The sequence below is a fragment of the Dermacentor albipictus genome, chromosome 8 (assembly GCF_038994185.2).
Source record: "Dermacentor albipictus isolate Rhodes 1998 colony chromosome 8, USDA_Dalb.pri_finalv2, whole genome shotgun sequence".
NCBI classification, from domain to species: Eukaryota; Metazoa; Arthropoda; class Arachnida; order Ixodida; family Ixodidae; genus Dermacentor; species Dermacentor albipictus.
This window is the reverse complement of record NC_091828.1, coordinates 111,626,034-111,638,312: the sequence shown is the minus strand read 5'-3', so window position 1 is coordinate 111,638,312 and position 12,279 is coordinate 111,626,034. Positions and strand designations below refer to the sequence as shown.

Here is a 12,279-nt window from a genome sequence, read left to right as displayed (position 1 = left end):
ATGTTTTCGCATTTGGGCTTCGTTGGCTGAATAAGGTTTCCCGAAACTTGACATGTTTAATATTTGGTTCCCTTAGAACACAATGTAGTCAATCTGTAACGCTATATATAATTAGTAGGCCCTAGAAGATGCCATCAATATCCAAGATGTCACAGCCCCCATGCAGGTGCGGGAACTTAAGTAGGCGTCGCCACCCGTATTTCGTTCTTGCGCTTTTTCTGGCTTACCAAACGTCTTATCGTTGTGAGAGTGGTGTTTTTGGTGTTGTAGAACGGTAATTTACTCATGCAGAAGAAATCATCTTTCACTTTAGTGTCCCTTTAAAGCGCCACTCCTGCAGCTCCCGTAAGCGCTACAGCGCCTGAGTTCCCAACTAGTAACTGCTGTCGTCATCCACACGTGACCTCCACGGCGACGGCGGATGACGTCCCGTGAAGGACACGCGCGGTCGCGCGCACAGGAGGAACGGACGCGATCGGGCGCGAAGGTGTCTCCGGAGGTCAGCGCCGCTGTTGCTGGCTCCGCATACAAGCGCGCAGAGGCCCCGACATATAGCTATTACATGTGCTCGTCACAAGGTCGAGCGTTCGATTGCCGATCCCGCACAGGTAGGTCGGCCGCATTCTCGACATCTCCCGTATATATATATATATATATATATATATATATATATATATATATAGACTAAAGGAATAATTTCGGACTGAAGGAAACGCGACCCCCTTCATGGTTGCGCGGCGGCTCGCGCCGCGGTGCGTGTTCAAAAATCTGTTGACTTTCTATTGAGTTCCTATTGAGTTTCTATAGGCTTCGATGCTTTCTTTATAAGGCTGTTGAATTTGTTTGTTGGCATTCTATTTGAGTTCCTACTGAGTTTCTATAGCCTTCAATGCTTCCTTTATAGATGCTGCTGAATTTCCGCTTGCCTTTTTTGTAAGGGGTGGCTCGGCAATTCGCGAGGTTGCGCGTTCCATTTCCGACCACTTAAGGCAGCCGTATACCTAAAAGGGCCACCGTTGGTGAGAGCCTGCAGATCCCAGTGGCAAACTCACTGCTTTTCAACTCGAGAGTTTGTGCGAAGTTAAACGTTACGGCCAATTACGTTCGCCCATTCCCGTGAGGCCAAGGCGGTATGGTATGGTATGATGAACTTTATTCACGTCCTGAAGATGAATCCTTGGGTTGACGCAGGCGGCTCCCACGTCGGGACAGTAAGGTTTAAGGACAGTAAGGCCTGTACTTGATCTAAAGAAACTCCGCTGTGAAGGACTCGTCGCCTCCAGTCTCTTTCCTTGTCACATTCTGTGAAAAAAACAGGACACTGCCAAAGCATATTATCCAGAGTAATGATGCCATTACACTTCTCGCAATTGATTGGTACCTCTGTTTCTGGATATAGCTTGTTAACAAAGTTTGGACTCGCATAAGTTCTTGTCTGTAACAATCTCAGAGTCACTGCTTGAGTGCTATTGAGCTTAGCGTGTGGCACTGGAAGTTCCCTTCTGTTTATGTAGTAATGCTTCGTGATTTGAACCAATTTTTCTTTTTTTTTCAGCGGCGGTACGTCTCTCGAGAAATACGCTTTGCAGCGCGCAGGAACATAGGCCGGGTACAGATTCACTTGGAAGTGCGGAACGCACGAGGAAGAAAAAAAAAGGAAAAAATAACACGTCTGCGCACCAACCGCCGTGGTGGGGATCCGCGATTATGCAGGCTCGCCGGTTAAGATCGCCGACCACTCAATGCAGGACGCCATTTCACAACGGCACATCTCCTAGACGAGCGGAAGCATTCTAAACTTCCGTCTGTCTCCCGAAAACGACTGAAACGACGTTTCAATTGAGTCGCGTGAATGCGTTGCACTGAGGAAGGAACAACCTCCAACACTGCGAAACTCCTCCAACACCTCCAACACTGCGAAACTAGCGCAAGTGTTGATACTCTGCTTTGCGAATACTTTCTGCCACTGATACTACGCGGAACAGGAAGAGTATTCATTATTATTGTGGTGTAATAACGCGCTAGCTATCGCAGTCGCAGCAGGGCACTTGGAGCAGAAACTTTTACCAACGGCGATTGAGGGAACTATAGTTCGGTTGCGACAGAGACAGACAGCTGGCATTCGCAGACAACTGCGATACGTCTGCAGCAGCTGCGCGTTCAAATTGTTCCCACTTAAACCAGTCTTTCTTTTTTTCCCCTCTGTATACGTAATTAACTGCGTGATGCTTCCTCGTAGGTCTTCCGTTGCCGCCGCGCAAGCCCTCTGGCACAATGCAATTGTCTCTTGCATCGACATACTTGTCAGTGGGGCGACCCAACAGGAGCAGGAGCTGCTGCGACCTCCTCGCGTGCAGTCTGGCGACAATGTGAAAGGCAACACCTTTAGCCCGTGCAGAAAGACTGCGATTCTCACAAACGTGTCAGTGCTCACTCACTGACTCTTTGTTATTGGTCATTCCCTTGTTGATGCCATAGACCTGACGGAGTACTGTTTATTTATTTTTTTTACAGCACAGGAACAAGAATCGCCGGCTTAAAAGAGAACTGCCGAGTTCCATTTTCCATTGGTGCATCATGTATATTTACTGATCAGCTATCCAAACGCGATACATTAGAGCGCCTCTACAACGAACCCTTCTACAAAGAAATTATAGGTTTATTCGATTCAGCCAAGTTTCCCTGCACCGGTTCTGCACCTATTCATGGCGCAGTGCACCGTGGTGCCTTCGATTCCCAGAGGTGCAGCGCACACCCTGCGCCGCCGTGCTCGATTGCACGGGATGTGCAAGGAAAGGACCTGCACCCTTGAACCTCGCAGCCAGTGGGTGCAGCCCGGCACGTCATTACTGGCACCAACTGCACCTCTTTCGTTTGTGGTGCCGTCCACCTTTTCTGAATCGAACAAACGTAGGAAGTCGCTTCACCGAGTGCATGGCCTCCGAGATCCGGCGGCGCCACCGCCAGATCTCTGAAGCCATGCACTCAGTTACGCGATTTCGTGACAGAGACGACAGCTTCCGAAGGCTAAACCCCGTGAGAGCGATTTCGCGCGCTACGGCGACGGCTTCGAGCGACGAAACGGGCCGTCGCTTGAACAGATCGCTCGGTTCTCGAAATTATAGAATTCGTCGCTCGTCGCCCGGAAGTGCCGCGAGCGACTACGGCCAATATCGCGAAGCCGGAACTGGGCGTACATCACTCAAGTACTACCGACTGTCGCAGGGAGCCAGAAAACGATTGAATTTTCATACGTGCATGGATAAGAACCTACTGCAAGACCTTCAGAAATATTATATGCTGCTTTCTACAGTAAAACACATCAACCTAAATTAATAAAGCACGCGTCACGCTAGATTCGACGCGTATATTGCTGCCCTCATACCGGCAACAGCGCGGAGACGTCGCTCGAAGTTGTAGCTCCCACGGGGTGCAGCTTCTAGGCGACAAGCGGACGCGCCAGCCATCTCGATCGCGTCGCTGTCACGCGCAAGATCGCTTGCACCGAGTTTGTACTCCGCTCGTTCACCACTACTTCTCGTTGGCCAAGCACGTAACGTACTGTTTCTACGACGCCCGCTTCTCAGACATCGCGGCCACAATTAACCAGGCCGTATCCGTCTCGCGCAGTCAGTCAGCCAGGCTCGATTCCGCAATACAACAAGCGAGTCGGCAGTGAACTATAGGAGGCTGCCCCACCGGATGCGCGGTTGCATTAGCGCGCCGTCTAACCCCTCTAGTCCACGCATGTCGTCGCCTCGTCTCATAAACGAGGCGACGACATGACAGGCGGGCTAGAGAAGAGGTGGAGAAATGCTAAGAAGCACGAATGAATTGGCTAAACATAGCATTCGCCACAGAGTGCCTAATGGGAAGGGCGGCAACCCACAAACAAAACGGCAGGCAGCGCGACCGCGCAGCAAGACGAATATTCAACAGCCTAGTAGCTGCCAGCCACCACGCGTGCGTGCATTCGCAGCGTCCAAAGGTCCCAGTGTGCTGACGACGATTCGGGGGGGGGGGGGGGGGGGGGGGCACCCTGCGAAGCGTGCGTGTGAACTTTCCCGCGAACTCGTTTATGCGACCGAGACAGAAATGAGTCGGCCGATTACTGCCAACGGCACGCGGGCGGGCGACCATGGGAACCCGACGACGTCGGCAGTTAAAGCGGCTGTCGCGCACTTCGAATTGACTCGATGCCAGGTGGAGCGCCGCCACCGCCGCCTGGCGGCCGCAGATAGCGCCGAGACGAGTTGCTGCGCCTGCGCACAGCCATCCTTCGAAGTCTGCGCGCATGCGTAATCGCTTCGAACTGACACGTGACCTGATTTGCTGTCCGCAGCGACTCCAATCGCAACAATGGCGGAAGTGAATGTGTAAGCAGGGGCCCAGTTCACTGAACTCTTCGTCCGTACGGGCTGTGTGAAATTGACTGGTAACCGTCGCTAATACACGTGTCCAACATTACGATTGGCTGGCACCTGCTCTGAGAAGAGTTTTAACTACGGAACAAACTATTTTGTGAATATTAAGCTCGATTTCTGTATTGTAGAGGTTGGCCCAAGTGCTAATTGCGCGAGATGCAATGCTTGGAAGAATTTTCTTGTTCGAGTAACTTATAGTGCCTTGCGTAAGTGTGCTCTGACTGGGAAGACTACAGAAGATCAGCATTTTATTTAACACAGTTGTGTTTGCTCCCTTGCTTTCCTTCAGTTGCTACTTTGATGCTGCACTGACTCTTCTGCTGCTGATTTTCCGCAGCGCAACGATGAGAAGAGTGTTGCCCTTACTGTTCTCTTGTAATAATTTAATAGACTTGCCTGACTGCTGCAACAAAATAAACAAGAACACTGACTCTTTCACCACAATCGCTGTATCACTGCACTGAACAGGCTTCCTATTGAACAGGCTTCCTATTTCTGTAATGTGCAGGCAGATAATGTTATTACCATGTTCACCTCTTCATATTATCTCCCTATCTGCTATGTAACATGTAAAAGTATATGGCCCACAATTAAGGGCATTGAAGCTACTCTGCTGCGCTGGACGATGAAGGTACTGCCACAATGTACATGGGAGTTTCCATTCCCTTGTGTTACAAGAGCTGTCACTATGTATGAAAAATTTTCCCTTCTGAACTTGTTAATCGACATTCATTGAGCTGCCACACAGGTCAGATCCAATTAGTTCAAAACGAATGCAGGGGCCAACTGCAACGAAAGTGTGCTTCCCGTAAAAAGCCTAGTTTCAGATAGTGGAGATATATGGCACCCTTCATATAAAATTTAGATTTGAAATACGAGTGGATGTGATCTGAAAAGCTCGCCAGAACATACATTTTTGATATCAAAACTGAAAATAATCAGTGGATCCCACACACATTTGGGCAGCAGTGATAAAGCTAAGCTTTCTTTGATGGTTGCTGTAATGACAATGACAGCCTTAGAAGCAGTGGCACCTATCTGTCTTTACCTCATCTCTTCACTGTAGCTCCATGCTTATCACCCAATGCATGCTCTGGTCCCATTTTGTTGTCCTCACTTGTTTCTTCCCAACTGGCTGCTTCTGTTGCTGAATCTTCAGTTCTTGCCTCTTGCTCTACTTGTCCATTCGAGCACCTACCCAGTCACACATACCTATTCTGGAAGATTGGACCTACATTCTAGATAAAAGATTGATACTCACTTATATACCTAACTCAAGTTACTTATTGCTGCTATTGAAGTGCAAATATAGAATAAAAACACAATAAAATTCACAACATAAACTTTAGTGAGTGTACTTTAATAAATGTGTGCTGTCATGACAGTAAACAGCCTGTGTAACCAATTAGCTGAATAAATTGTTTGCTTCTAAATGAGATCATAATTCTGCCTGTTTGCCTGTACCACAGGCAAGGAAAAGACTAGAACAGGAGCAAGCAATAAGTAACACACAGTTGCAGAGCATATGACCAAACCTCCCTATTCACTTTGGTGTACGACAGCCAAACCATGGCCGCATGCAATCGATCCCTCGCTCAATGAGCACACCAAATAGGAGGAGCTGGACAAGTGGCAATTTCTGCGTTGTCAGCCGCCGTCACGATTAAACCAACAATTGCAGATTGCACATCCCATTCTCAACAGGACGCAAGCACTCGCACGTTATCACCACTGCCCCATTTATGCTACACATGCATATAACCTCCTTGATAGAGCAGGTATCTTATCACAAGCTTGTGCAGCAGGCCCAACTGATTACGCGGTCACACGCTCCTCTTTACTCATTCGCTCCGGATCCTGTGAACTACTTCACAGCAGTGCTCTTTGTACAGTATGTCTATAAAATCTGTCGACGGTTTATTGTTTCATGTGCTTTAGTGTGGTGTCGTTTCTGAAATGACAGCAGTATACGAAAGCTGTACATCTCTACTCTGCAGGCAGCTGGGTGACAACACCGGATCTGGAGCTGGTTGCACCTGAGTGCATACATGCAGCAAAGTGCTTTATTATTTACAAATAAGTGCACTTGCCACATCCTCGAGTTCCGAAAGGAAAGATTTCCAAAAAACAGGTCAACAAGAGTTTCGCTGATAAGCTGCCTTCGGACTATATCTAAGGATGATCTGAATACTTTCCCAATAAATGCACACTCTTTTGCTTTCTTCTGATGCTGATGTCTACTAGATTTATATCTGGGAATCAGGAGAGGATCAAGGTAGCAGTCTGCACTGTCATTGCAGCACTTTTTGAGAGACAAGTGCATCATTAACTCGAGCGCTGATCACACTTGAAGATTGCCAGAAGCGTCAATAAATTTTACATGCCCTTTGCTTATTCTGATGTGCAGGGAATTTGATTTCAACTCTGAACAGAAACGAACAAGGATATGATGTGTCAATAAGTGAACTTGCATGGTGAAAACGGATGACAACTCTTCAAGAGTGCAGACTCATTAAGGATAAACACAAGTTCTCAATGCGAAAAGCTGGTGGGAAAAGCTGGTGTTCTCTCTCGCCTTGTGCTTCAACAAATTGCAGATAGCCATTAGAGTACCTCTTGCGAGTCATCTCGACACAAGCAAGGATTAACAAGCCCAAGAGGAAAGTAGGCACAGTTGTCTTGCCCGTATAACTCATTTTATCAACAAGACGCTGCACCATTGTGGAGATTGCTTGTGATATATTCTATTATAAGGATCACTGCAGCTAAAATCGACCTTGCTAAAGATTTCTAACCGTACAAGAAAGGCACACAGTTTTCTCAAATGTACAGCTAGGCCTGCAAAAACTGGCAATAAGAAAGCTCCTTACTTGAACAACTAACTGGCATCAACAGTGTGAAACAGTATGTATATGTTAAATTTGTTCATAAGAATCATCCAATATAGCTAAAGAAGGTTTCCCACTGTGGGCGCTTATTTTACCATTCGGAGCCGTTTTGAGGAGTATTTCGAGGCCCTGTACTTGTATGCAAAATGAAAATGAATAAGATCAACATGACACATAGTCTCACATAATATTTAATTGAATGATAGAGTTTAACAACCCAAAGCAAAGCTGGGGCCATGAGAGATGCCGTAGTGGGGGGCTCCAGATTAATTTTGACTGCCCGATGTTCCTTAACATGCAACCTAACTCCAAGCACAAAAGCGTTTTTTCGAACCGGGAAAAAAATAAGTGCTCCTGCATGTTGTCCTCTGTGGAAATATGGCCGCCACGTCTGGTAACCGAACCCTTTACCGCGTGCTTGGCAAATGAATGTCATTGCCATTGAACCCCAGTGGTGGCTCGTAACATCTGCATAATTTATTATACGAATAGAAACAAATTGAACACAACCTGTTTTGCAAGTGTTTACATGTATGGCCGGAGTTGAATCCCTACTTCTAACATCAAAAGCAGCATACAGAACAATTTTCTGTTCATCTTAACCATACTTAACTAATCACTAGTTGGCATGAAAACGAACAAGCAAAGTCAGTGTGCCCCTACTTCACAGTGCCTGAATTTGCGTTTACAGCAGAAAATTTACATAGAAAAGCAACACACGTAAGTAGCACTTCAAAGATATTTAGCTCTAATGGTCTGTTTGACTAGTGCCAGTGACATAGTGTAACAGCCTGGCTGCAACGTAAACATGACGTGCGAAGCAACTGCTCAACATGGCAGCGTTGACCACCGAAGCAAATCGCATGTAGAGAAACCTTGACAGCTAGAAGGCGTAACAAAATTAACATTACCGCATAAAAGACAAGCTGCACAGACACAATACCAGCTCTGCCACAACACCTCGAGCTACATACCATGCAAGACTAAAGCAACAGCTACCCATTAGCAGTCGACCAGCACCAAAGGTTTGAAATAATGGCACTTCGATTATACTTCGACCCGAATAGCCCAAGACAAACTTGGCTATCGAAAAGTGCGCGCCTGCAACAGATGCACAAACGCGGCGGGCGCACATAATGGATCTCCAGACGTCGAACTGTGTTTCACTGATGTGGCTTTTGCGCTAGCAATTACGCCCATGCAATTACACACGCATCGGGTCGAGGAAGACGAAGAAAAAAACACAGAACATTAATCGGCATATCCTGCGCGGTGCGACATTAAACGAAATTGGGAACACGGCACGGCTTGGCGACACCGGCGTCCCCGAAGAGTAGGTCGCCCGCGCGGTCGTGCAGGACCTTGATGCATATCTGATGCATCGAATACGCGCGCGTATGTGCGTGGACCCGCCGTGTGCTCCCGCGATGTTTGCAAACAGAAAAGCAGACGTGGTTGCCTGTCAGCTGGCTTTGCCCTTTGTAACACAGTACGCGTATACTTTTACGCGTCTGCTTAGACAAATCGAGCGACGACCTTCTACAGCCGCGTAAACGAAAGACAACGCGAGTTCGACTCAAGGGGGGCTTTATTCAACGCTCGATCAGTGTGACACGCAAGGGTGAAACTGTCAACCACAATGTCAGTCGGTGCAGACGTATTGCACTCCCGCCCGAGTTCATATGCGCTTTTTCATTCTTTTTTTTTTTTGTTCCCTGCACGAACACTCGACTTCCCTCGTACGAAGTACGAAAACGGAACGGATGGCCAAACTTCCATCAGTTTGCATGTTTAATGCTCAGTCATCAACGCGGGCTGCATGTTCTTGTACGACTCGGAGATCGAATTTTCCCAAACTTAAGCATTGGCTACCATTACTGGGCTGTTTCTGTTTTGTCGTCTGCTACTACTCGCAGGGAGAATCGGGCGCGCCGCAGTTTCACCTGTTTCACTGCCACGAAGAATCTTCCCACTTCCCCACCCCCTCGTCAATTCGCGTCAACCTTCGACGGCTGTCACCGAGCAAAAAAAAGTACAGGACGAAGTTGCGTGCGTCGTACGCTCTTTAAACCCCACGCATCCCTGCGCGCGCTCACACACATACGCACGTTCACAGTTGATCGCCTGAGAAATGCGGTCGAGGTATGCGAAGCAGCCCGCGCCGCCGATGCAAGCGAGGCCGACCGAGCTCATCGCTTTTCCCAGCATTGCTTGCAGCGGCTACGCTAGGCCTAATGGATACACCTGTTGCTCGGGAAGCTCTCCAATCGAAGGAGGCGGCAGGGAGGGAGAGGTCTCGCGAAGCAAAAAATAAAAACAATCCTTGTTTCACTTTCGAAAAGTTTGAGCAACTAGTTAAAACTCTCCGCGCGCCGCGTCCCAAGTCACCGCGGTTCGGAAACTGGCTGGAGTTCGTGATCGGCCAAGTTTCGAACACACGATGAGAAAATTTCGAAAGGCAGGCGGCGTGTAGAGGAGTGGGGTCACCGTAGCAGAGAGCCTCTGCTGCTACGAGGAAAAAAGAACCGCGGATCGAGCAGCGGCAGCGGCGGGCGGCCGCAGACGAGGAAAAATAAAACACACGAAAAAGAAGTCCCCCCCACATAGCCGCAGGCGGTAACATCGGAACGCAGCGGATCGCGAAGGCTGCTTGCAACGCTGCCCAAAGCTGGTGTATAGGGCAGTCGGTCGGCTATCGTCCACAACGCTGAAGTGAGACGCTCTCTCCCTCACAACACTTTTTTTTTTCTCTCCCGAACATCAACACTTGGCGTAAGCAAACACGAAACAGACGCAAATCGCGTAAGGAAATTACCGTGAGAGAAAAAAAAAAAAAAGACCGAAGCCTCACCCGGTTGCTTTCCAGCGCCTCCGCCGAGTGGGCATCCTTGGTTCGGAAGCAGTTTTGACACTTGGACTTGTTGAATATGTTGGGCGCAAACTTGCGGCACTCGGTCGTCGAAGACTTGAGCGAGGAGGTATTCATCGCTGCCGGCAGGGCCCTCCTGCTAGCCACGGCGGGAAAAAGCGCCTGCTAGTAGCGAGCAGTGCTAGGTGCCCGCCGCAACTCGCATATCTGGACTGGCACTGGCAAGCGTCGTCGCCGCCTCTAGCTGCACGAAGTCGTCGACGCGACACGCAAAGCATTCGCACCGCACACGGAAAGCATGGGACACCGTCCCGTCAGATTGCAGGGCGCTGCTGCTGCCGGCCCGCTGCGGCAATCATGCTAACTTTGCCTGAAGCAACCGAAGGCAGGCAGACGACCGATCCTCCGCGCCGTAGTCGACGACGATCTCCTTCGCCGGGGAGAAGCACAACCGCACTAGCCTAGTCACACGCACCACAGCCACCGTCTCTGCGTTGTTTTCTCACGTCGCCAACGTCTTGGTCGCACGCCGGCGCGAAGATGTTGCGACGGGATCACAGCAGAGCAGCAGATGCCACGCGCGCACCCATCAACAACCACGCACCACACACATTGAGAATATTCACAGCCGAGAGCGCGAAAACATGGAACCTCCAGGCGGAGCGCACAAGCGCGCCGACGGCGTTTGGCTCGAAACCTTTTTGGGCTGCTCGCGGGCACAGTCGTGTAGTCTGCTGCTGCTGCCGTTGAGTTCTCGTTTCTTCTTCTTCTTTCTCACTGACTTCTGAGCCGGCGGGCCGCGCTTCTCTTCTTCTTTTTCTTTACGCAGACTCTCCGAAATAAACGCGGCCGTCCGAAAAATCGGGCCACTTCCCACTGTGGAGAGGTTGTACCGCTACGGCCGCTGCTGCTAGCTTGCCCCCACTGCTGCTGCCGCCTCGAGCATGAAACGCGAATGGCATAGAAGAGGGGAGAGAGACACGCACAAGTGCGCAACGAAACACAAGAAAAAAACGGGACGAGAAGCAAAAAGTGAGCCGCCCCAAACACGAAAAAATGTCGACGCTGTTGAGGAAGAGTGGGGCTACGCTTGGAATGCTGGGAAGGAGGAAACTAGAGAGGCGGTCGGCCCGGTGGCTGAGGAGGGGAAGAGCGCGCTCGACTGCTATCCATCTAGCTACAAACGCGCAAAACAAAGAACATCGCAAGCGATTGCAGCGCCAAAATGTAATGAGACGTCAATCTTGTTTTCACATTATTTTACCATCTTAAATGCCATGCAATATGTAACAATTGTAATAATAATATATACTTCAATAACTCCTTACAATATTTGCTAATATGTAAAATAAATCTATATAAATATCATATAACTTAAGATGAGTTTAGGAAGAGTTTCAGTTTCGGTTCTGTATCCCAAGTTACGAGTGTGTGTCGTCTGCTCCACACGACGTTTGTGTCACGTGCTCCCCAAGTTACGCTCCCATTTTTACTGGTTAATACGTACTTAACTAACACGCAGTCCAGCATAACCCTAGATGACATTCATTCTATATAACTTAAAATTATAAACACCTAAATCTTTCTCCGATTCCCTTCGTTAACGAGCTCATATAACGTGCCATTTTTTTTCCCGAAACTAATACTCAGACCTATAAACATTATATTAGTTCAGAATGTGCAAAATTAATTGCTTCATGGTATTCTGAGTTTCAGTCTCAACGTCTGCAGTCACGGAAATTGAACTTATTTGTTTATTCTGCACTTATTCGACTGACAAGCCTTGCGGTAACCGTCAACGTCACAGTGACTGTGCTTTCGGGTTTGATTCCCGCGCGCGGTGGCAGTATTTCGGTAGGGTCGAAATGCACAAAAACTCGTGTACTTCAGAGGAAGCTTTAGCTCAGGGCCAGCTCCGATGCTGCCTATTCAAATACATGTAAGACGCAGAGCCGTTCTTATGAAAGAACCCCTGGACCAATATGAATGATGTTGGTTGCATTTGAGAGAGGACGTGAAATTATAGTGAGTTTTGGAGGCGGATTTTCATTTTGGACTTGGAATTTTTCGCAAGAATTGTCGAAAATTGTATTCAAAT

The 12,279-nt window shown here is 48.6% G+C and overlaps 1 protein-coding gene across 1 annotated transcript in view; it reads right to left on the bottom strand.

Moving 5' to 3' along the window:
* osp (myosin phosphatase Rho interacting protein outspread) overlaps positions 1 to 11,307 on the bottom strand; it is a 108,444-nt gene extending 97,137 nt beyond the window's left edge. The window contains exon 1 of the mRNA XM_070524104.1: positions 10,164 to 11,307. Within this exon, the coding sequence (XP_070380205.1) occupies positions 10,164 to 10,298 (135 nt within the window). The 5' untranslated portion in view covers positions 10,299 to 11,307. The remainder of the gene's footprint in view (positions 1 to 10,163) is intronic.
* Positions 11,308 to 12,279: the final 972 nt, after the last annotated feature.